General features: G+C 41.9%; 1 protein-coding gene across 12 annotated transcripts in view; it reads right to left on the bottom strand.

The window, feature by feature from the left end:
* PLEC (plectin) overlaps nt 1-26,458 on the bottom strand; it is a 1,553,583-nt gene that overhangs the window by 54,277 nt on the left and 1,472,848 nt on the right. For all 12 annotated transcript variants that reach the window (XM_044067397.1, XM_044067398.1, XM_044067399.1 and 9 more), the window contains 2 exons: nt 26,096-26,194; nt 2,823-6,203 (listed from right to left, as the gene is read on the bottom strand). In XM_044067397.1, the coding sequence (XP_043923332.1) occupies nt 2,823-6,203; nt 26,096-26,194 (3,480 nt within the window). The remainder of the gene's footprint in view (nt 1-2,822; nt 6,204-26,095; nt 26,195-26,458) is intronic.

The following is a 26,458-nucleotide window of genomic DNA, read 5'->3' as shown; positions in this document are numbered from 1 at the left end:
AGGTGTACCAATTTCAGTAAGAAACCGTTCAAATATGCAGGCACTATAAGACTTTAACCAGAAATTCCCAGCTCAGAAGGGCAGAGTGTCCAGCCTCTCCTCCCACAAGAGTGCAGACCACGAACCTTCTTAATGTAAAATAACTGGCCTGAAGCCCAAGTGCTTAAACCAGAACTAATACACTTTTAGAATAACAGACACTGAGCCCTCAATCAGCAGTTCCCAACTTAGAAGGGTGTAAGCTACCTGTCCTGCCACCACAGTGCAGGCCACAAACCTTCCTAATGTAAAACAACTGGTCTGAAGCCCAAGTGCTTAAACTAAAAGGCTTAGAATGAGTTACACCAAGCAGTAATAAATACAATTGAGTACTTTTAAGATGACGCAAAAGCAAAATAAAGTAAGAAGAAACACAAATACAGTAAAAGCAGATACATTTTTTTTTTCACACTGAACTTCTTAGATAACAGAAGGTTGAAACTTGAGACAGCTTTTAATAAAGAAATCTCAAAAGAACCAATGAGGTGCTTAGTCTAAGCTGTAGTCCAGGTGACCTCAGTCAGCCAATGACCTCAAACAATTCTCTCTCAGTGAAAAGCCCGATGGCTTTGGCTAAACCAAGATGTCCCTGAATATGTGCTCAGACACACAGCCTCCACAAACACTAGGCCCAAATACAAGCCTGAATATGGAAATGCTACAAATATCCCCACTACTTAGAACAAACTGCAGAAATGTTTCTCACAGCTGAAAAGCAGCAGTGAGCCTTTAAATTAAAGTTTTAAACAGCTAAAGGAGCCTCTAGAAAAAAAGAGTTTAACTGCAACAAGTTATCAGAAACAAAGAAACCAACAGATGTTTAATAACAGTGGACCATTTCCAATTAATACCTCACACACAGTGAAACTAGCTAGAAAAATACACAGTACACAAAGTGCTATAAATAACAAAGAAATAAAGAACAAAATAAACAAAAAACGGGATACTTAATGTTATATATTATAGCTCTGAGTTTCCTCAGTGTCCTTCCTTCGATTAGGTAATAACTCCCCTTGTATATTTTCCAATAAATCTAAGGGAACATACAAATGTGGGGCATGCCCACAATGTAAGTATATTCTTCTACAACAGAAAGTATATATAACAGCTAGGAAGAAATGGATAGAGGCCTACAACTATTCCAACTGTAATTCCCAGGGACTAGTGTATGTAGCTTTATGTAAAGTGTGTGAAGGATTCTATATAGGCAAGACTGAGAGAACCCAGAAACGTTGGATATATGAACATATGAATGATATCCAGAAGGGTAATCCTACAAATGCCTTATTTAAACACACTCTTTCATGCCCCCAAGCTAAATACCATTTCTTTGTGGTAGAAATGGTGTCTAAAGAACCGAGGGGAGGCCCCTGGGAAACTAGGTTAGAATTTAGAGAGACCTACTGGCAAGTGGTATTTGAAACTAACAAATACCCGGGTATGAATGAATATATTTCTATTGTTCCCTTGCTCAAGCTTAGAAAAGCGAAATTGTGAAACAGGCATTAAGTAAAAATATTCTTTTTATATTATTTTTTTAATTCTGTGTTTTCCTTTGAATGTATTTTAAAGGTAGTTCATATGATAACATAGTTCTACTTATTTGTGAGCTTATATTTAAACTATGAAATGATACGGTATTTATTAGTAATACACTATGTATTTGGTTTCAAGATTTTTTACTATGAAAGGGATGATTTACATTTTATATAACTGTATGACAACATGTTTCTTTAAATACTAATTGAACTGTCGATTTAATTGATTAATTGAAAAGCTATAAAAAGGAAGTGTATGTTTGGAAGATTTTTTTGCATCTGATGAAGTTCGAGTGTTACTTTTACGAAAACGTGTGGTGATATTTAGCAACGTTAATGTACAATTGTGAAAACTTGTTGTGGCAGTTTTCTACATTAAAACTTGATTTTAACTGGAGGTTTCGTTCCCAGTTCATTGCTCACAGGAAACGTGTCGTGGCAGTTTCTTGGCTTATATCTTGAATATAGCTGTGGTCTGCTGCACTTGGTGACTGGTTTTGTGCTGTTTTTTGTTGTTTCACCAAGTCTCACTGAAGTATTATGGAAAAGATGGCTGCTTTTTCATTCTACTGACCCTTTCTAATTTCAGAATTCCTCCCTTAGGCTTTTTCTTTAACATAGTTCCTGTTTGATCCTGCCTAAGCTGCTCCATTTTTCATCTGCAGTTTTGCGGTATGCATTCATTTGGCTGCATTTCACAAATGTATTAACTGGGATCCTCTTCTCAGACATTAAGTATACTACTTTATCCTCACTGTCTGTCACTTGCATAAAAATCATACTAGTTTTTTTTTCTAAATTACCTAAAGACTAGGACTGAAGAAGAAATAGGAACAGTGTCAAAGAAAAAGCCCACGGGAAGAATTCTGAAATTAGTGTCAGCAGAATGAAAAATCAGCAAAGGCAGCCATCTTTTCCTAATACTTCATGTCACCCCTTTCTTTTTAATTTGGGCCAACCATCAGTCTTTAAGGAGACACTGTTCTATTACTGTGCATTCCTTTAGCCACTGTATAAATTGGATTACACATCTTGCTTTAAAATTTATAAAACATGTTACAATTAACCAAGGGACTTATATAATGACTATGATACTGTCCCGGTTAGAAAATATCAACTTCTCTACTGTTATACCCCGAGCAGAATTATGCCTCTCGCATCTTCCTCCACTGTGCCCACATGCCCAAACAGTTTGAAATAAAAAACAAGATACTGTAAAAGACTATAAGATGAAACTCAAAATACCTCTTGAGACTTCTTTTGTAATAGTTCAGCTTCTTTCTTAAGTTTCTCTTTTTCTTTTTCAAGATCAGCAATGGCCTTCCTGAGGTCTTCTGCTTCCTTGTCGCTATGAAGTCGCTGAACTTCCAGTTTCTCAACGATGGTCAGCTTTTCTCTGGTCATACTTTCTGTTTCATGAAGTTTTGTGTTTATTTCATCAGCTTGCCTTTTAAATCTTTTAGCCTCCTCTTCTGCCTTTGCCTGTGCATCTGCTAACTCAGCAACACGAAGTTTAAGATGGTCTGCTTCTGCAGTGATCTCCAACTGATGCCTGCGTTCAGCTTCAAGAGCTTTCTGGAATTCCTCAGTCTCCTCTGCCAGGCGCTGCTGCATTTGCTCCTTGTCCTCCTGTAATCTCTTTGCTTGTTCTTGTGCCAGTTCTTTTTGTTTCTGAAGCATTTCAGCTTCTGCTTTTAACCTTGATGCCTCCTGAATAGCTTGCATTTTTTCCTTTAGCATTTTTTCTGCAACTGCACGCTGCTGGGCAAGATCCTCCTCAGCCAACTGCCTCAGACGAGCAGCCTCCTGGCTTTCTATACTGAGGCGTGCTGCTTCTTCAGCTAGTTGCTTCATCCTTTCTGCTTCCTGCTGCAGGAACATCTGTGTATTATCTTTATCCTTTGTAAGAAGCATTCTGTTTTCTTCTTCAATCCTAGTCTTCAACTTTATTAGTTCCTCCATTTGGATTTTAACTTTAAAAAGTTCATCTTCAACCAAAGCTTTCTGTCTTACAGCATCTGACACTTCAGATTTTAGACGTTGCAGCTCCTCTTCAAAAACAGCCTTCTGGTGATCAGTGTCCTCCAGCTGAAGTTTAACCTTTGTTAATTCTTGTTCAACCTGAGACTTCTGCCTTAAAGTCTGCTCAGCAAATGCTTTATGTTTTTCCATTTCAGCATCTGCTAGCTGCTTTTGCTTCAGTGCAGCCTGTTCTGCCTGAGCTCTTTTAGCAGCCTCTAGTTCAGCCTCCTTGCGGAGCCTCTCTGCATCCTCCTGAGCTTTTGCCTTTTCTTGAGCTTCATATTCTGCCTGTTGTTTCAAGCGCTCTGCTTCCTCTGCTTGCTGTCGAGATAGATCAGCTTCTTGTTCTGCTTGAATTCTAGCTTTCTCTGCCTCATCTGCTGCTTTCTTGGCCTTCTCAGCTTCCTCTTTTAATTTGTCCAGAACAGACTGCTCTTGTTGTCTGGTTTGCAGAAGCTCTTGCTCTTTTTGATAAGCAACAGCCAAATGGGTTTTCTCCTCAGCTTCTATACGTTTCTGGGCAGCCTCTTTGGCCAAAAGAATTTGTTTTTCTGCTTCTTCTTCTGCTAGTTCTTTCTGTCTTTTAGCTTCTTCTGCCTTCTTTTTTAAACGCTCTACTTCCTCTAATGCTGCTTTGCGCTGTCTTGCAGCTTCCTCCTCAGCAGCTTGACTTTTTCTTACTTTATCTTCAGCATCCTTTCTTCGTCTCTCTTCTTCAATAGCTTGTTGCCTTTGCTTTTCTGCTTCCCTTTCTGCCTCCTGTTTAGCAAGATGTGATTCTTCAGCTATATTTTTCAGTTTGGACAACTCTATCTCTAAATCAGACTTGCCCACAGATGCTTTTTCAAAGTTAATTTTTAGAATTCTAATCTCTTCTTCTATCAATCGTCTGTGCTTGAGTGTTTCATCAACAATTGCTTTCTGCCTCTCAAGCTCATTTTCAGAAGCCTTTTTAAGTATAACTATTTTCTCTTCAATGTCCTGCTTGTGCTGTGTAGCCTGCTCTTCTAGTAACTTTCGCTGGTAAGCCTCATCCTCAGCAAGGCGCCGGAGTCGTTCATTCTCTGCCTCTTTTTCTTTTAATGCAATTTCAGCTTCAGTTTTCAATCTACTGGCTTCATTAATAGCAGCCAACTTCTCCTTTAGAATCCTCTCTGCTTCCGCTCGCTGGCGAGCTGCTTCTTCTTCAGCAAATTGCCGCTGACGCTTGGCTTCTTCTGATATAGCACGAAGCCTTGCTGCCTCCTCAGCAAGCTCCTTCATTTTAGCTGCTTCAGTTTCCAGTATTTGTTTTGTTTTCTCTGTGTTTGATCTTGACTCCTCCTCAGCTTTTGATTTCATCTTAAGGAGGATCTCCATTTCTGCTCTAATTTTCACAAGTTCTTCTTCTAGCACCTTTCGCTGTTGGACTGCTTCACTGGCTTCTTTTTTCAATCGATACTGTTCTTCTTCTAGAACTGTTCTTTGCTGATCTGCATTTTCTACTTCAGCCTTAAGGCGAATAAGTTCCTGCTCAGCACTAAGTTTCTGATGGGCTGTGGATTCAGCCAGTGTTCTTTGTTTATCCAATTCTTCCTCAGCCATATCTTTCTGAAGAAGAGCAGCTTCTTCAGCTTTAGCTCTCTTTCTAGCTTCTCGTTCTGCCTCCTCTTTCTGTTTCTCAGCTTCTTCTTGGGCTAGAGTTTTCACATGAGCAATTTCTTCTGCTTGGAGTCTCAACCTTAGAGCTTCATTTGCTTTCTGTCTCCATTTCTCAAGTTCTTTTTCTGCATCTTCCCTTGCTTTTTCAGCTTCATCCTGTTGTCGCTTTAAACGTTCAGCTTCCTGCTGTAGGTGAGCAACAGTGATATGCTCCTGTTTGAGAGTCATCTCTAGCTCAGCTGTTTTCTCTGCAAAGGACATGCGCTTGCTTTGTAGCTCAGCTTCCGCACTCTTTTGGGCAACGTCCTGGGCTAGCTTGATCTGTCTCTCTTTTTCAAGTTCTGCTAGTTTCATTAGTCTTTCTGCTTCTTCAGCTTGCATCTTGAAATGCTCAACTTCTTGCAGGGCTTTTTGCTTTTCTTTGGCAGCATCTTTCTCTGCTTGGATTTTACGTTGGAGCTCCTCTTCAGCTTCTCGCTTCTTCTGGGTCTCCTCTTTGACCTGCTTCCTCAGCCTTTCAGCCTCCTCCTGGGCTGCTTTCTTCTGCTTTTCAGCATCCTCTGCTCGAGCCCTCAGTGCCTGAAGCTCAGCCTCAGCATTGAACTTCTGCTTTTCCGAGGTTTCTAGCTGCAAACGGATGATATGAATTTCCTCCTCGATTTTCTTACGATTATATTCAGCCTCTTCTACTGCTTTGTCTTTGGCCTTGAGCTGCATCTCAGAAGAATATTTAAGTTGATGCAGTTCTTGTTGTATATTTTGCTTCTGTTGCTCTGCACCCACTACCACCACCTCACGCCTGGTGACCTCTTCTTCCATACGGAGCTGTAACTCCCTGGCTTCTTTCTCGGCTTGTGCCTTGGCCTTAGCATGGGCTTCTGCTAGCTCTCTTTGTTTCTCAAGCTGGCTTTCCAGTTCTGTCAGGCGTTTAAGTTCCTCCTCCTTCAGCTTCATGGCATTTTTCTGTACAAGAAAGAAGGGAGAAGGGAAAATACAACAGAATAATAAATAAGCAACTGGAACTTGCCATTGTTAAATAAGCAGTTAAAATATGAAATGTAAACACAAACCTAAATTGGTAGGTTTATCAAACAAAAATATGAAGAACAGCACTTATGATCGTCTCTACAGACAACTAATGATGCTAAATGACTTTCCTGATAGGACATATGATATACAGGACAGACACACAGCTATAGTCACTTAGTACAGTTTTTAATACAATACATGGAAATGTAGACTTCGCTGGGCATGTTTGCTTCTGGGGGTGACCACAGGGAAGACATTCAAAGGCTAGAAAATAGTGTGGAACCACTCTTTTTGACATAGCTGACCCAATAAATGCCCTATTGCCATTGCGTCTCTTCAGTGTACTCAAAGACCCAAAGATTTCATTTACTAATACAAGGATTATGTTCACAAGGCAACTTCTGTGGAAGGAGGGACATTGCTTTCCAAAGCACTTTTGACTGCACCAGGACTAAAAACTTCTCTCACATGTTCAAAAAATGGAATAAAAGGCAACAGCACTCTCACCAGCATTTGGTTATTACCATACAAACTCTCAATCATCACCATTACTATTCAAATAATGTGTTTTCACCTTGTGCAGGCTCTGAGTGCAGTTGTCTAATAATCACATTGCTAATACTACACAGTAAGTTCAAAGCCCAAGTAATAAAAATTAAAAGTTTTGGGGGTTATTACTTTACAACATGTTTTGTGCATTTCTGGTAACTTCAATCTACACAAGTACACCAGCTGTTCAGTCCACACAATGAAGCAGATGTGTAACAGCCACAGGTTTGTGAAGAGTTCAATTTATTTTTTAAGGGAGGGGAAGTAATGTGCAAGGTGCATGCTAGATGGCATATTGGCTCCAAACAAGCAGGGTCTGCAATGGATATAACAGGATTAACAGCATGCAGTTCAGGGCAGCACAGTGCTGCAACAGTTAGCATTGTCATGTCACACACCCTGACCTTCTACTGTCATTCCTGGTTGGCGTGCCTTCTGTGTGGTGTCTGTAAATCTTCTTTGTGAAGTTTTGCAGCTTCTTTCATTTCCTCCCACATCTTAAAAGACATGCTATAGATGAAACTGTCATCTTCTGAACTGCAGTCATGTGTATGTGACAGTGACTGTGTACCGCAAGATTAATTTCTTTGCCTTGTGCACACGAGTCTTGGGACCGACTTTGGCTCCTTCATGCCCACAGACTAGATTAAATATACTTTCAGAGAATTCATGTATCCATAAGCATGTGCTTCTATGAAGTAGCTACACACCGTGACCTTATAAAGAAAAAACGGTGACATGAGCCTAAATTAAGATGTACCACTCTGCCTCTCCTCTCAGATATCCCTGTAGAAGCCAACACCACTTGTCATAAGAGACTTAATGCAAATGATGAACAGGGGCTAGATGGAAAAGTATTCAAACACCCTTCTCAACCTGTGTAGCCTTTGGAAAAAAAATACACCCTGTAGGTAACTGACTATAAGGGAGGTGTACATCCTTCCTGGAATGCAGTTTATTAAAATCAGCATGCTGCTTTTAGGACAAATTAATTACAGCTGCAACTTAATACAATGTTGCCTGCGTAAATCACAAACTACAAATATGATGTTAGCAAGCCAGGATGCAGCTGGAATGGTTCTCTAGACCATCCTACCTACCCGATGAAGTAATGTACAAATAAATAAATGAAGGGTAAAATTCTCTGGAAGTTGGTGGGTTAGCTGGGATTGCATCACAGAAACAAAAGCACTTTAGTACTTAGAACTGTCTGCCATCACCATCTATAGCTAATAGTGCATACTGTAAAAGTGATAATTAGATTTTTACCAATGATATAAAAGCTGTGAACCAAATGTGCATGACTTTTTGTCCAGCAAGAATCACCACAAGTACACTCTGAATTCAGGAACATGATAACTTGTTAACCATCTTTCTGCCATAAGAAAGGTGCTTAACGTTTTGTTAAGCATCTCTCTGCATTAAGCTTTAGTCGTATTCAACAGCATAACTGCCAGTGAGAGCTACCAAATAACAGCAGAAAGAAGCTGAACAGTCTCAACAGCTTTTGCGGCCATTCATTTCTGACAGGGTCACTGCTTTTGTTCCTACAATTTTTTTCTAGTAGCACATGGAGCAGATAAAATTCCATGCAATACAAAGAATCATGATCATGTCTGTATGACCATGACTCTTACTTATATGTTTTTGATATGGAGGTCAAGATTCACCTCTCAAGCATCACTTTGCTCTGTTCCTGAGCTGAATTTCTTGACCTCAAACATAAGAATGTTATGGTTGGAGAACTAATCACAATCCTGCAATATCTCTTATCAGCATTTACTGTTGTACCTCTAATTTGTCAAGTGCAGTTAAAAGTACCAGTGTGTGATCGACTAACCGTAACACTAGATGTCTAACTACAGAGCTCACTACTGTAGTACAACTCAGTGCGGCACATTTCCCTTCCCCAGCTACGAAGCAAGACAGACAGAAACAAGAAGAGAAGCACACCATATCCTTCTGGCATTCTGAGTATCAGAATGGAAGGAAGAGTGAGAAAGCCTGTAGTGCAACAGTGATCTTTATATTAACAACATCTAATGAGTTAACCACATAACTGTACTATATGCCATATGGATGACTATTGCAGTATGGCTCATCACAGATGGCAATACTTCTGAAGCACTCAGACCCTGACCAAGAGATTAGGACAGAGAAGATGGAGTGGCTTAGCCTGCTCTGCTCCTGGAATAAGCCTCCAACTTGTAATAACTGGAGAAGGTTGGGAATGAATGGATGTTCAGGTGGCTGCCTCACAGAGACAGTCAGTGCAGACATCCTATTCCTAAACAGGGTTACAGAAATAGCTGCTGCTCTAGTTGTCCAAGGTTTGACCTGTCCTTGCAAAGTTTCTTCCATGGTATTTACAAAAGCAATCAATACAATTAAACAGTCATTGAAAAATGTTTGCTTGGATATTGATGTATCCTGTTTCCAGGGTTAAAGAAAATAAATAGCTGTTCTGCATGTTGCCCAATGTCATTTTTACTCTACATATAACATTTTAGTAATCTGTGTACATCCACTATATGTAAACCCTTACCCCTTGTTTTGGAAATTATGAATAAAGACTGGTTTGTTTCAAGGCCAACTCCGAGACTACCTTAGGTACAAAAGGGATTAGTTTTTAATCGCACCTTATTTTTATAAAACACTGTGTATGGCCCTAAACACAGTGGGGACTGCAACTCACCATTTCCTACATGTGGATGTTGGTGTATTAGAAAATTTTTTTTCAGGGCAGCAGTTTAATAGAAAAAGCACCAACTGGTTCAAATGGAGCCAAGTTCAGCTCCTCTGTTATGAGTTAACAATGGTGTGAGAATGGTTTCCTTGAGTTCTGAAATGAAGGCCCCCCTTTAGAAATAGTTTGAATGTGGAATTGGTAGGCAAGCTGTGAAGGCTGAGAGATTCTTTTTTACAGAGGTGTATGCTAGCCTTTTGCCATAGAAGGTTATTGGGTAACTTTAGATGTGTCAAAGTGAAGATGCCTCTGGCTGAATACCTTAACAAGCATACCTCAAGGAGAATATTTACTACGTTGTCATACAAGACTTTCTAGTGACAGAATTATTTGCTTCCTGTAGTATAAGCAGCCCCAATGTGAGATCAAGGTCTAAATCTCTTGGTTAACAGCTGGATGTGCTTACACCACCTTTTACTTACTGAGGCAAAAATTTGCAGTGGGCTAGAAGGATTTGTGGAACTCCTTACTCAGTTGTAAAGAACTAGGGATGCCTTTGCCAAAAGGAAGTTATCTAGACAAAATCCACCTCATGTTTCCTTGCTTTTATGAGCATTTTGCAGAAGGGGGTGAATATATGCATTAGTGAATGAAAAGGCAGCCCATGGTCAGACTTCCTTGCATGGGCACCTGGAACACAGTCTTCTGAACCGATGATTTAGAGGGGAGCAAAAAGATATATCTTCTGGGTACCCCAGACAACAGTCAGTTATGCAACAACTGTGCGTGCAAATTTGACTTCTTTGGGCTGGGCAAGGATCTGCTTAGCATACCCCCTGAATGTCCAAGGACTGTAAACATAAGCCTCAGGACAGCAAGAATTTGTGTATGAACAGGAGAAATCTACACCAATTCTGAGACTGCAAAATGTTTGATAATTCCAAGTTACAGTAACCTCAAATTTAGTACAAATAAACATGGTAGCAGGGGCAACACAGTTCACCTACAATTACACAAAGTGTAAAGCACAAGGTTAGGAATCTTCTCTTTTTTATCAAATCTGCACTTTAATTGTTGATGTGTCCAGACTTGCAGTATTGTACAGCATACTTCTGTTAGGACACCATCTGCCAAACTGGCTTGTTAAGACATTTTTCTACAACAGACTACATACAGATGGTCTGCAAGACAATGTTCTGATGGATGGCCATATTCCAAGACATCACTGCTAGTTAGGAAGTACAGTTGTGTACACTTACCAAAAATTTAGATGTTGAGTCTATTCATTGTTGCAGTCATTACATTTGGGTTATCTGCTTTGCAGTAGCCCTCAGTCGGCCTGATTAACAAAGTCTTGGGTCCTGCATCGGTTGCTGTCCCTTCTTCCATGACGTCAGGTCGCCAGGGGTATAAAACATGCAGCCGATGCCATTACATCAGTTTTTCTTGCCCCAGATGTCAGATGCCCCCATAATGGGGAGCAATTAAATCTATAAATACAAGGATATACCTTAATACAGCATACTTCTGTTAGGACACCATCTGCTTTTTGAGCATAGTAAGTGAGAGTAGAGGTATAGTCAACAGAAGAAAGGGGGCTGGAGGGAGGGTAACCAGGACTGCAACAGTGAAAACACTCGAACATCTACATTTATGTTAAGTGTACACAACTGTACTATGTTCTTCGTGTTTCAATGTTGCAGTCATTACATTTGGGTAGATTCCCAAAGCTAAGGTTGGGAGGAGGAATTTAACTAGAATTAGGACCAGCTATAAGGCCCTGCAAGACTGCAGTGGCAAAACCAGATCTGGATTTAGAGAAAATTGGCAAATGATAATGCTTGGTGAAAGTATGTAAAGAACTCCAGGTAGCAGCTTCTAGGATATCCCTAGTAGGGACGCCCCTGAGAAAAGCTGTAGAGGTAGATGCAGCCCTGATTGAATGGGGTCTGATGCCCTGTGGGATAGGTTTTCCATGGTGCTTACAGCAGAAAAGAATGCAGTGGCCGATCCATTTTGAAATAGTTTGTTTTGAAATGGCTTTCCCCTCTGTCCCTGCAGCAAATGCCACCAGCAGTCGTTCAGATTTTCTTTGAGGTTTAGTCCTGTTCAAGTAGAATCTAAGCTGTCTGTGCACATCTAAAGAGTGCAGTATCTATTCCACTTTGTTCTGTGGGTTAGAAAAGAAGGTAGGCAAATGAATGGACTGATTAAGAGCCACACTGTATACCACCTTGGGCATGAAGGAGGGATTGGTTCTGAGGGACACCCTGTCCGCATGAAAGATGATAAAAGGTTCCACTGCCATAAAGGCCTGTAATTCAGATACTCTTCTTACATAAGTGACAGCTAAAAGGAAAGCTGTTTTCCAGGAAAGAAATGTTTAAATCTTCAGTAGCGGCTGGCTCAGAAGGAGGAAGAGTGAGTTTGTCCAAGACAAAGTTAAGATCCTAGGCAGGAGTTGGAGTTCTCCTAGGTGGCCTTAAGTTTTTGGCCCCTCTAAGGAACTGCTTGAGCAGTGGATGAGAGAAGAGTGAAGGCTCCATGCTGAAATGGCTGAGGCATGAATTTTGATGGAAGAAAAGGACAAGCCCTTACGAAGCATCTCAGTCAAGTATTGTAGAATCTGAAGTAAATTTGGCACAGCTGCATTCATTCTTTGAGAATGGTTCCAGGCACAAAATCTTTTCCATTTTGCAGTATAAGATTTTCTGGTACTGGGCCTCCTTGCCTCTAAAATGATATCTATCACTGATTTGCTGAGGGATGGAAAAGGAGAGATTAGGTAATTAGCCAGGCTGCTAGGTTCAGTGTTTGCAGCTGAGGGTGCAGAATCTGGTTCTCCTGCTGAGACAACAGGGAAAGAGTCTGAGGCAGGTGCCATGGAGCCAAGCGTGACACATTGCGCAGGAGTGAGTACCAGTGTTGGTGAAGCCAGTCTGGTGCAATTAAAACTGTCCTTGGCTTGTCCTGTTTGATCTTTAGTAGTACTTTGGAGAGCAGAGGCAGAGAAGGAAAGGCATAAACTGATACGTTTTTCCAGCTGAAGGATATCATCCACTTTCCAAGCTAGCTTGTGGGGAATCCTTGTGCAAAATCTGTCCAATTGATGGTTCCAGGGGGAGGCAAACAGGTCTATATCTGGGCTCCCCCATTTGTTGTCAACATGTTGAAAATCCTTGGTTCCAATTTCCACTCGTGTGGGTCCATGAGATTTCTGCTTAGTCCGTCTGCCAGTGTATTTAGTTTTCCTGGCAGGAATTGATCTTGTAGATTCACTTGGTAGCTCAAGGCTGTGTTCCACAATGCCATGGCTAGCCTGCAGAGGGGGTAAGAATGAGTATCCCCCTGCTTGTTTATGTACCACATCGCAGTGATGTTGTCCATATTTACCATTAGTTGTCCTGGAAGAATGTTGTCCTTGAAGGCTGTCAGTGCATTCTGTACAGCTAACATTTCCTTTTGATTTATGTGCAGGTGCATTTAACTTGGGTTCCATTTGCCCTGAATGCACTTTCCTGCCAGGTGAGTCCCCATGCATAATCTGTCTGTTGTTAAAATTTGGGTGGCAGGGGGTAGTGTGAATGATAGTCCCCTGTTTTGGTGGCAGGCCTCTGCCCATCAAAGGAACTCTAGGTGTAGGCAAGGTATGATTGGAATCCTTGCTTCTAGATTCTGTAAATTTTGATACCATAGGCTTTTGAGATACCATTGTAGTTTCCTCATATGCAGCCTTGCATATGGAATTAGAAGAATGCAGGAGGCCATGAACCCCAGGGCTTGCAGAATTTGCCTTGCAGATAGCTGGGTTTTTGTGGCCACTTGTTTGAAGTAGGTTGTCAAATGAATCTGTTTCTCTGGCATGAGGAAAGCCATCTGGGAAGTTGTATTCAAGCTTGCTCCCAGGAATGTAATTTGTTGAAAGGTTACCAGGTGTGATTTCTTTTCATTTATGGTGTACCCCAGATAAGTCAGTACCCTTTGAACAAAGGTCAGATGATTCAAAAGTATGCCATGGCTTTCTCCCTGAATTAGACAATCGTCCAAGTATGTTTGAATATTTCTTTGTCTGCAAAATGCAATGACTGGAGCTAGACACTTTGTGAATACCCTGGGCGCAGTAGATAAGCCAAAGGGCAGTGCAGAGAACCGATAGTGCATGTAGCCTACTTTGAAGTGTAGGTATCTTCTGCAAGACTCCCTGATAGGGATGTGCAGGTATGCTTCTTTTAAGTCTAGTGTTGCCAACCATGCATCTTTGCCTAGCATAGGAAGCAGCTGGTGAAGCATCAGCATTTTGAATTTTGGAATCACTAGTAAGATGTTTAGAGTAGAAAGGTCCAGGATAGGATGCCATGTATTGCCTTTTCTGGGTACCAGGAAAAGTCTCGAATAGAAACCTTGTCCCTTTTCCTCTTCTGGTACCAACTGAATAGCCTCCATATTTAAGAGAGAGAGTACTTGATTTTGGCCCGCCGCCCACTGGTTTTGGGGTAGATCTGGCCACCCGCTTGGAGTTGGTAATGTGTGGAAGTGAAATCTGTATCCTTGGAACACTATATTTAAAACCTATTTGTCCTGGGTAATGAATTCCCAGTTTTTGGCCTGAAGACCAATCTTTCCGCCTAAAGGAGCATTCAGTTGGGAAGTGCTTGGAAATTTTAAAAGCAAGTGAATGAGATAGTTTTCCATAGGGGGAGTCTTACTACATCCAGATTTGGGTGTGGAAACCTCCCACTGCTTAGTCTTGTGTGTCCCTTGGGACTGAAACCTGGTGTTTCTGCTGTGTCTGGGTTTGGCTTGAGAAGACCTGGAAGGTGCCGGAAAGGACCAATTCTTAGTGGGCCAGTGCCTACTAAATCTAGGAGGCTAAACCTGTAAGAAATATTTGACAGTTTGCATAGATTTAGCTTTATCTTACATCCTTTTTAGAACTTCCTCAGCCTTGTTGCCAAACAAGCGGTCGTGATTTTAGGGAGCATCCAACAATTTAGCTTTAACATGATCAGGCACAGTTTTCTCCTTAAGCCAAGAATGCCTTCTAAGCACAGACCCAGTAACAGCAGCCCTGCAAGAGGCCTCTAATGAATCAAATCCACATTGCAAAGTATGTTTTCCAACCTGTTCAGCTGAATGCATTAAATCCTGTAATTCTTTATGTTCAGCACAGTCAGGAATCAATACCATTTTCTGTTTAAGCAATCCAATAACATGTTGTTGATACTTTTAACATACAAAACTGTCAGTTTAAAGCCCTAATGGCCAAGGTTGCAGAAGTGTAAACCTTCTTACCCCATCTACCCAGCGCCCTGGATTCTCTATCAGAGGGAGTAGGATTTTTAGCAGAAGAAACCTTAATGCCCTTAGGTCCCTGTGAAATAGTCTCTGGATCCGCAATAGGATTTCTGAAAAGGAACTTCTGAGAATCAGGAACCCTGTAATATCTGTCAGGTGTTCTGGGAGCAGGAGGCAAAGAAGCAGGAGCCAAACTAGATTCTGAAAAGGCATCATCAACAATATCCAGTACAGGAGGTATAGACAAAGGCCTATGCCGAGGCCGGAGTAAGAAATCCCTAAGCCTCTTTTTAGAATCAGAAAATTCCTGGCTTTCCCAGTGGAAATGCTTCCGTAGAGTATGTAAAGTCTCACCAAAAGAAAAATCCTCAGGAGGAGAAGCAGAGGGAATAGAGTCCTCTGCATCAGAATCCTCATAAGTAGATAAGGGCAAATCCAGATCAACAGAAGAATCAAGAAAAAACAGAATCCTGGTCAGAAGATTCATAAACAGCTTCAGCCCTAGGTCGCTTGGGGGGGGGGGGGGGGTTGGCTTCCCCTGATTAGAGTTATAAGATCTTCAGCCATTCTTATCATTTGTTTTTTAGGCCTAGAGGCCTGAGCATGTGGTTTGGGCGTCATTTTTTTAGGCATGGATCGAGATTTTGGCCTAAATGAAGAAGGAGGCGTCAGTTTAATATGCAAGTCTGTAGGCCTGAATACACCCTCAGAAGCCGGTACCTGCAGAGTGGCTCCAGACCCATCCAAGGTAGAGATATCCATGAGTTCCACAGCTGAAGCATCTCGCGGCACACCGGACTCCGAATGGGTCTCTGTAGAGAACCGTCAGTCAGAAGTAGCGGGTATGAGTACCTGCGAAAGTGCCTCACTGAGTACCGGTGAACTGGCGACTGGCTTAGGAGAAGCGTTGTCGTCAGTTTTGGACCTCGGCGGCCTGTCTCTGTCTTTATCTTTACATTTTTTTGGAATCCTGGTAGTCAAAAGGCTAACCAATGACATTTCTGGATAATTAAACCAGAACCGAAATATTTAGATGCGAAAATATACCGACGATGGACAGTGTGCTGTTTAAAGCACAAAACCTACATTGAGGTACATCACTGGTCAGGGCCTAGGCAAGGAATACAGTATGAATGAAAATCTTTGTGAGGTATTTGCTTTCCATAAGTAATGCAGTTATTAACTTTTACTGACATCGGAAGGAGCAAGAAAAAGTTTCCCCAATGGGGTACTTAGCTTTAGTTGAAGACTTCGGTTCAGAAACTCAAACAAAAATTTCAGGAGTCGGCTGACCGGCACTTACAAACTTTGCTTCTGCTTCGGGCACCGCACAGCAAGAAAGACTGATGTAATGGCGTCGGCTGCATGTTTTATACCTCTGACAACCTGATGTCATGGAAGAAGGGACAGCAACCGACGCAGGACCCAAGACTTTGTTAATCAGGCCGACTGAGGGCTACTGCAAAGCAGACAACCCAAATGTAATGACTGCAACAGTGAAACAGGAAGAACATCTAGTAGGAATGCATCCTTGCAGTCTCAGTAGTTTATGTGTCACATGACAGTAATGCTGTATGTTGACAGTTGTCAGGACTCCTGGTTTCCTTATCATCCTCCGTTAGTACTGCCCATCTCAAGGGTATCAGCGTGGATGCTACACAAAGCAGCTGCGTCATCAACAGAATACATTTTCTAAATCTGGAGCTAATATCTAGAGGCAAATGTATTGCATTCTCCCCTTAGGAATTCATAAAAATGTTGTAAAATACAATGGAATGTACATCAAGCAATTCCAGGATACAATGAACCACATAATTAAGCAAAAGGCTGCATGTCATTTCAGTCTCTGGCTATTCAATACAGCTTTACATATATTACTGCATTTAAGAAATGGGTTCTTCAGCAATGAATATAACTTTTCAAAGGTCATGAAATTAAAACAGTATTTCTTACAGATTTAGTATGCATGTGTGTGTGTGTGTGTGTGTATGTATATATATATATATATATATATATATATATATATATATATATATATATATATATATATATATATATATATACACACACACACACACACACACACATACAAAGGGAGCGCACAGGGGGGTCAAATTCCCTTCCAAAATTATGTAATCTACGTTTGTACTACTATGTTTTGCAGCCACTTACGATTGCCTATCATCGGTGTTTAGATATTTCATTTGCAATATTGTTTGTCTGAAAAGAGTGAAACTCTGTTTCATTCCAAATCCCTACACGTATATAAATATATGTGGCTGGGAAAATAGCTGAAAAATTGTTTGGGAAAACAAGCATCTCTAGTGTGCACACTCACAGACAGGCTGCCTGCAGAAAGGTAGAAATATTCAAAACCAATCTGCATATGCATGTATATGACTATATTCTGCAGAAAATGTTTACAGATGTACAAGTTAAGATTTTTTTCTAATCAGTTGCACAATGCACTTCTGCATTAAATGGATGCATATTTAACAGCTTTTATCTTAGCAGGTAACTGCCAGATGAAGTTCAGTTTTAATTAGCAGTATCAGTACAAGTCACATCTCTAAACATGCAACAGGGCATGATAATCAGATGGCTCCAGTTCCTGAAGCTTTTTTTACAAATATGCAATAAGGCACGACGAGTAGTCTACATAGTGGAGATTTTAATGCAAAGCTTTTTGGGTTGTGCCTTACACTTCCTGGGTGTGTGGTAATATTTAAATCATGCACACCCCTCGTGCCTTACTACACTTACAAAATGGGCATCTGTACTTTTAGTCCAGTTCAATTTACATTTTGGTGGCAATGGCAAAGAACTAAAAACGCATATGTAAAGAGTAATGCTCTCCCATCCCCATCACTTCTCTCAAGTTGGTTTTGCTGATAGTATACTTGTCACTTTTATTTTCTTGGGTTTCTATGGTAATTTTGTGTGTTTGGCATAATGGCTAAGATTGTTACCTCAAAGATGCAAGGTAAACTGTTTGATTCTGACTACTGGTTATTGGCTAGCTTGTAACAGTCCCAATGATGGCCTAGTATTCATATACAACATTGTGTCTTTGAATTCATGCAGTCTTTCATTTCTGTACACTCTACCTTCAGATTTACCTCTTAGGTCAAACAATGTCTGTCAGGTTCTTTCTACTCAATGTGTATGTTTATAATTTGACTGGTGGGTTAGGGTGGCATGGGCTAAGGTGAGAGTTTTTTTTTTTTGCCTTATTTTATTCATGTCCTTTCTCTTCTTACAATGATTCATTCTTCTGTTTTTGGGTTTATAATTTCACTTTCCTCTGTAGATTTTTTTTTATTACTGAATGATGTATTTTACTGTTCTTGATCAAGTAATGGACGTAAATCTGAGTTGTTAGTGCTATTACTAATACACATTTTTAATGTAGGCTACAGTCCTGATTCCTTGATTTGTTATATTTCTTTTTAATGTTATTTTTATGCAGACCTAGTAAGTAAGTTGATGCATGTTTACAGTATTTGGTGTTTTTTTTATTGATTTACTGTTCCTTACAGAGTATTTACGTGATTGTCAGCTTTTCCCTGCTCAACCACTTTTGAAGATGTTGCAGCTTGATGGATTTTTGAAGTCTGTGAGTGAATAAAGATATGGGAGTAAATGTGAGGTCCAGGTGCCCTGCACTAGCTTTTTCTTGTGCATGGGACAGATGTGATGCAATGCTAGCTAGCAGTTTGAATGGTCAGTTTTTTCTTGCCCATTTTACAAATCTAAATAACTATATTTTCACAGTTTATTAACTCAGCACAGTATTATCTTCAAACCAGCTACAGAAAAAAAAATGAGAATGCAATATCCACACACATTTTTCCTAATGCTGCTAATTACTATGGAATGTATTTCACTTTTCCTAATGCTGCTAATTACTATGGAATGCATTTCACTTTTCCTAATGCTGCTAATTACTATGGAATGTATTTCACTTTTCCTAATGCTGCTAATTACTATGGAATGTATTTCACTTTTCCTGTGACATTAGCTGTCAGAGCTCTGTTGGCGAAGCATCAATAAGTACACAAAACTTAATTGGTTCCCCCAGAAACAATGTGAATAGCTGATATTCACAGGAATTGAATCATATTCCTCTACATGCACCAAGTTCACTTAATGCTTGATAAACATCTAAATACCACCAGCTTCAGCAGCAGGAAGCAGGCGATTAAGTCACTCCTGATCTGTTTACATGAATAAGATTATGCCATCATAAGCATCACATGTAATGTCACTATAAGTTTGCAATGTCTAGCCTCATGTGCAAACATGTAAACAGATGCATGGTATAGTATAAGTGTGCATAACGAAAAGAGAATGGTAGACAAAATTACTCCTTTTACAGCCTGAAGTAATGGGAAGAGGAAATGCGAACCACTTTAAGTAGCAAGAATGCTCCCACAACTTTGTTTTAACTATAGTTAAATGAACTTGAAAGTCAGACATTAAAGGGCATTGGTACATTTGCTAAGGTGTTAAACTCAGACATACAAAGTGCAGGGTTTGGTTGTCACTCTGAAAGGGAAATTGGCTTGGCTTAAAATGGTCACAAGGGTAGCTAGCCTAGTACTTACCTATGAACCTATGAAGTAAATTGCAAAAGCAAGAGGAGTCAGTGTAGCAAACATAACTGGGAGAGAACAGTGACAGGAAATACAGTTGTGTACACGTACCATAAATGTAAATGTTCAAGTGTATTCACTGTTGCAGTTATTACATTTGGGTTATCCCTGCCAAGGTAGCCCTCGGCTGGCCCGAATACTAGAGGCTTAGTATTTCTGCGTCGGCTGCTTGAGGACTGACATCAGGTCGTCAGTAGTATAAAGTAAGGCAGCCGATGCCATTACATCAGTTTTTCATGCCCTAACCTGTCAGGAGCCCCCAAGTAGGAGGCCAGGCTCTGGTGGAGAACCCCGCCAGTGGAAAATAAATACCGACATGTCCCTTGTAAGGAAAAGGAAACAATAAGGAAGAAAGGTAATAAAAGGAGAAAGACAAGAAAGGGGGATGGAGGGAGGGAAACCAGGACTGCAACAGCGAATACACTTGAACATCTACATTTATGGTAAGTGTACACAACTGTACTATGTTCTTCATGTTTCACTGTTGGAGTCATCACATTTGGGTTGATTCCCAAAGCTGAGTAAAAGGGTGGAGGCAGTCAAGAAAACTAGGGGCTTGTTAGGATGTCCTGCAAGACTGAAGAGGCAAAACCTGCCCTGGATTTGGAGAAGAGATGCAGGTGGTAATGTTTGGTAAAAGTGTGAACAGATGCCCAGGTGGCAGTCTCCAGGATGTCCCTGGGTGGGGACTCCTCTGAGGAAAGCTGCAGAGGTGCAGGCTGCTCTAGTGGAGTGTGCCCTGACCCCTTTGGGTGGAGGCTTTCCATGCTGTTTGTAGCAGAAATGGATGCAGTGTGCTATCCATTTGGAAAAGATTTGCTTGGAGATGGCTTTGCCTTCTGCCTCTGAAGCAAAGCTAACCAGCAATTGATCAGACTTTCTAAAGGATTTAGTCCTGTCTAGATAGAATCTGAGCTGTCTGTGCACATCTAGAGAGTGAAGAATCCCCCCCCCCCCCGTTCTGGGGATTAGGAAAAAAGGTGGGTAAATGTATGGATTGGTTGAGAGCCACACTGGAGACTACCTTGGGCATGAAGGATGGGTTAGTTCTGAGGGATACCCTGTCTGCATGGAAGATGATGAAGGGATCCACAGCCATGAGTGCTTGCAGCTCAGACACTTTTCTGGCTGAAGTGATGGCCAGAAGGAATGCTGTCTTCCAGGAGTGAAATATTAGCTCTGCAGAAGAGGCTAGTTCGAAAGGGGGCAGGGTGAGCTTATTCCATTACAAAGTTAAGGTCCCAAGCTGGTGTTGGTGCCCTTCTGGGTGGCCTCAAGTCGCTAGCCCCTCTCAGGAACTGTTTTGATTAAAGGGTGGGAGAAAAGGGGCTGCTCAGTGGGAAAATGAGCAGAAATAGCAGAGGCATGAATTTTTATAGAGGAGAAAAAGAGGCCACTGTGTAGTAGGTCAGCTAAGTATTCCAGGATGAGAGGGAGGGAGGGCTGTGCTGTATTGGCTTCCCTTAGCCTGGATTCAGGAGCAGAACCTTTTACATTTATCAGCATAAGACTTTCTGGTGCGAGGGCGTCTGGCCTCATGGATAACATCCAGAACCTGTTTACTGAGGTTGGCAGATTGTTTCAGAGTTAGGGAATAAGCCAAGCTGCCAAACTGAGTGTATGCAATTGGAGATGCAGGACTTCCCCTTCCCTCTGGGTTAGGAGGTTTGGAATCCGAGGAAGATGCCCTAGAAACAGTGAGGACAGGCTGCACAGCTAGGGGTACCAGTGTTGCTGGGGCCAGTCTGGAGTTATAAGAATGGTCCTTGGTTTTCCTCCCTTATTTTCAGCAGTACCCTGGGGAGAGGTAGAGGAGGAAAAGCACAGACCAATAGAATGACCCAGGGGAAGGACAGGGCACCACTTTCCAATCCATGCAGTGATGCTCCCTGGTGCAGAATTTGCTGAGCTGATGGTTGGTCTGGAAGGCAAAGAGGTTGCATTTCTGAGTTATTAGGGTGAAGGTACTTCTGTTGAGTTGCCACTCGGGTGGGTCCAGAAGATTTCTGCTTAATTGGTCTGCCAGAGAGTTGAGAGAGCCTGGTAGGAATTGTAAAAACAGGTGTAGTTGCATGGCAGAGGCTGTGTGCCAAAGGGTCATGGCCAGCCTGCATAGAGGGTAGGAGTGAGTCCCTCCCTGCTTGTTGATGTACCACATCACAGTGGTGTTGTCTGTTTTTATCAGGAGAGCCCCTGAAGACAGAAGGGGCTTGAAAGCTATCAAGGCATGCTCACAGTCATCATCTCTTTTTGATTGATATGCAGAGGGATTTGCTGTGGGCTCCACTGGCCCTGCATGCACCTGCCATCCAGGTGTAAACACGAAGCACAGTCTGATGCATCTATGGTGAGGGTCTAGGCTGCAGGAGGTGGGGAGAAAGGCAGTCCCTTTTTGAGGGAGCATGCTGTTGCCCACCAAAGAAAATATTTTCTGAGGCAAGGAATTACAGGTAGAGAGTTTCCAGGTCTTGAGAGTGTTGACAACAAAGGCCATTTAGGTACCATTGAAGTTTCCTCATATGCAGTCTGGCATATTCAATGAGTAGTATGCAAGATGCCATGAACCCCAGAGCTTGCAGGACCTTCCTTGCAATTAGCTGGGGCCTTGTGGCTAGTTGAGAGAAGTAGGTTGTCAAACAAAATTGTTTCTCTGGTGTAAGGTATGCCATCTGGGATGCTGTGTCCAGACTTGCTCCCAGGAAGATTATCCTTTGGGTAAGCACCTTTTTGGATTTCTTTTCATTGATTGTGTACCCTAGAGAGGTTAGGAGGGTCTTTACAAAGGCCAGGTGCTTGAGCAGCTTTTCCTGGCTGTCTGCCTGAATAAGGCAGTCGTCTGAGTATGGGTAAAAGTGAATATTTCTTTGTCTGCAAAAGGCAATGGCTGGAGACATACATTTTGTGAAAACTCTGGGAGCAGTAGATAAGCCAAAGGGAAGCACAGAGAACTGAATGTGTGGAGATCCTGCTCTGAAGTGGCGACATTTCCTGCATGCCTCCCTAACAGGAATGTGGAGGTAGGCCTCTTTCAGATCTCGGGTGGTTAGCCAAGCATCCTTGGGGATTACGGGTAGCAGCTGCTGGGGGGGTGAGTATTTTGAATTTTGGGATCACCAGGAAGGTGTTTAGAATGGATAAATCAAGGATGGGGCACTAGGTGCCCTCCTTTCTGGGTACCAGAAATAGTCTGGAGTAGAAACCTTGGCCTGTCTGTTCTGCAGGAACGTGCTCTACTGTCCTCATAGAGAGCAGGGAAAGCATTTGCTTTTGAGCCTCTGCCCACTAATTTGGAGGTAGATCTGGGAGCCCTTTTGGGGTTGGAAGGATGTGGAAGGAAAATTTGTATCCCTGAGACACAATGTTCAGAAACCAGTGGTCCTTGGTAATGGTGGCCCACGTGAAAGGAGAGTTTTCCTCCTAGGGGTAAGAGAAGGTGGGCAGAGGGAGGGGGTGGAGGAGGTGAGTCATAGTGAGTTGTTACCATAAGGGGGTGGCTTAGAACTCCCTGGTTTTGAAGTGGAGGTAGTCCACTGCTTAGATCTCTGCATTCCCTGTGGCTGCTGTCTGGGGGGGGGGGGTCTGTTTCCACAGAGCCTAGGCTGGGCCAGTTTACTGGCAGCAGGAAAGGACCAGTGTTTGGAGGTACAATGCCTGCTGAACCTAGGGGGCTGGACCTACAAGAAATCCTTAACTGTTTGGATAGATTTTGCTTTTTCTTCTCTTTTTTAAGACCTCTTCTGCCTTAGTGTCAAATAAGTTATCTTTGTGCAAGGGGGCATCCAACAATTTAGATTTGACATGGTCTAGCAGGGGCTGTTCCATAAGCCATGCATGCCTTCTAATGACAGATCCAGTGACTGCTGTCCTGCAAGAAGCTTCTAGCACGTCAAAACCAAGGTGCAAGGTGTGTTTAGTTACTTGACTTGCAGAATGCATGAACTCTTGTAAATCTTTAGATTCTGCCAAAGCAGGAAAGGAAGACATTTTTTGTTTAAGGAGTTCCAAGGTATGTTGCTGAAATTTCAGCATATGGAACTGACAATTTAGTGCCCTGATAGTAAGAGTAGCTGAAGTGTATACTTTTTACCCCATCTGTCCAATGCTCGGGAATCCCTGTCTGAGGGGGTGGGATTCTTAACAGAGGTTGCTTTAATCCCTTTTGGCCCTTGAGAAATGACCTCCGGGTCAGCTGTAGGATTTTTTAAAAGATATTTGTGCGAGTCAGGGACTCTGTAGTACCTGTCGGAGTCAAGCTGTATTCAAGGAAAACATCCTCCACAACATCCAGGACTGGGGGGATGGCCAAGGGTTTGTGTTGTGGAAGATCTAGGAATTCCCCGAGTCTCTTTTTAGACTGAGGGTAGTCCTGACTCTCCCATTGGAAATACTCTCTTAAAGTATGCAGTGTTTCCCAAAAGGAAAAATCCTCTGGGAGAGTGGCTGAAGGAATGGAATCCTCTGCATCAGAATCCTCATAAGTGGAGAGGGGTTGCATGTCTTCATATTCAGATGCATCAGATTCATCTGACTCTTATTCAGACAAAACTACAGGGGACAGATCTCTTTTCCTTTTGGAGAGGGTAGCTTGGCTTCCCCTGATCAGCATGATAAGGTCTTCCATCATTTTAAGCATTTGAGATGGAGGCAAGGTAGCAGGCGCCTCACAGTGGGTCATCGGATTCTTGGGTGTGGTTCGTACCCTAAGCCTAACTCATTTTTGAAAGAACAGTAGTCACAAAAGAGCACATTGGTTTGTGTTGCGATTCGGTAGTGCAAAGGACTTCCTCGGAAGCCGGTGCCTGCTCAGTGGCTCCGGATCCATCCAAGGTAGAGATGACCGCAGGATCCTTAGTCAAAGAAGAGTTTTGCGGCATACCGGACTCCAAAAGGGTCTCAGTAGAGGCTTGCAATCAACAGAAGCGGGCATCAGGGGCTGCGAAAGCACCTCACTGAGTACTGGAGAACTGGCGACTACCTTAACGGAAGCATCGTCGGTAGGTTTGGACCTGTGTGGTCTGTCTCTGTCTTTATCTTTATACTTTTTCAGAAGATCTGCTGTTGAATGGCTTACCAAAGCCATGTCGGAATTCGAAGACTAAGCGAAAATATCTGGCTACAATAAGGGCCAGACGATGGACAGTTCTGGCTCTGAACAAAGCACAGAAGCGACAATGGGGGGGGGGGGGTGTCATGGTCTGGGCCTAAACAAGTGACACAGTAAGAGTGGAAGTCTCGGTGTGGTATTTGCTTTCCACAGGCGAGACAATTATTAACTTTTTCTGACATCGATTAGTGCAAGAAAAAGTATCCCCAATGGGTTACTTAGCTTTAGAAGACTTCAACTTCAGTTTGGTAGACAAAAACTCAGGTAGCAGCCGACCGGCATTTGTGCGAACGGCTTCTGCTTCAGGCTCCACAGCAAGAAAGACTGATGTAATGGCATCATCTGCCTTACTTTATACTACTGACAACCTGACGTCAGTCCTCAAGCAACAGCACCGAATGCAGAAGTACTAAGTCTCTGGTATTCGGGCCGGCTGAGGGCTACCCTGGCATGGATAACCCAAATGTGATGACTGCAACAATGAAACACGAAGAACATCAGATATTATCAAACCAGAATTTATACTCAGCCATGTAAAGTTAATGAACATTCTTAAAATAGGTCCAGTCTACTGTTACTATAAAGACAAAAATCAGTAATGACTTAATGGTGAGCACATTCCACCAGCGACATGCCCAGTGTCTACTGTTGTTATATGAGGGAGCATCACGCTGGTCATTTACAGAAGCAAACAAGTGCAAAAGTCATGATATGGAAGTGAAAACAAGATGGTGCCAGACATGCAGCCTGTGAGGCAGAATACCTGATGCAGGAAATGTGCGCGTCACCGTGGCTAATGTGCCCTTCGTTAGCTTTTGCCCAAACAACAAAAACATTCACCATGATAAAGCATGGGCAAGCAGCTCAGAGCAGTGCAAGGAACAGAAAAAAATAGTTAGAGAAATAAGTTACAACAGAAGAGTTTAGTTTACATCACAGGAATGAAAAGACTTTCAGCAAGAAAAAAAGATGCAGTGACCTTCAGCCTAAAAACACATTTAAAGGAAGTTCACTAGGCTTTTATTGCTAAAAGCTGATTATATTCCTTATAACTTTATATTAACTTTTTTTTTTTTTTTTTTTTACTATTAATGCATTTTTCTGCATTTAACACATACATTAGGCTGAAGGTAACCTACTGTACTAAGTGTATCTGGGAAGTGTGTCTCAAAATAATAATTTCTGAGTTTGCCATTTACATATGTAGAAAACAAAGGGAGAAGAGCAAGTTTGCCAGAGGTAACATTTCATCCAGAACAAAATTATCAATTTCGGATGTGCTACTATGAACAACAACCCTTGGCACAGCAGAACCCCCTCCCCCCACTGCAGTTGTCACATCACCCTAATGCAAATGATGTTGCAAAGTGGTTATAACTTTTCCTATTTATTATTACTTTATCAACAAAAATAGGTGCTTGAAACCACTTGTATTAGTAAATTAGTATGACTCAGCAGATTGCACTGAAAGTGACTACTGAAATATTATACATGCCAGTTGACATCAAATCCACTGCACTGCAGACTTCTTACTTACCTCTTCCTCTTCCAAGCGACGCAGATTTTCATTCATGAACTTGATGTATTGGCTGGTTAAAGTCATAAGTTCAATGTACCGAGTTCTGAGATCAACATACTAGGAAAACAAGAGAGATGATCTGTAAGATTTTATAAGTTCATTAGCAAGTCATTCACAGAAATCTAACTCTGAAAGCACACAAAATCCTACCCAAACTCTAAGCTAGATACCCTGCGAATCCCCAGGTAAAGGAGCAGCCCACATCTTCCTCCTCCTGTTATTCATATTTCATTGCAGACTGTTTATCACTGTCCACTAAGACACAGCTGGAGATTTACACATCTAATAATGCTGCATTGTTTTCATGTTCATTCTTTCCTT

The sequence above is a fragment of the Protopterus annectens genome, chromosome 3.part1, assembly GCF_019279795.1.
Source record: "Protopterus annectens isolate FY-2018-M chromosome 3.part1, PAN1.0, whole genome shotgun sequence".
Classification (NCBI taxonomy): domain Eukaryota; kingdom Metazoa; phylum Chordata; order Ceratodontiformes; family Protopteridae; genus Protopterus; species Protopterus annectens.
The sequence above is the reverse complement of the archived record's forward strand: the minus strand, read 5'-3'. Positions and strand labels throughout refer to the sequence as shown.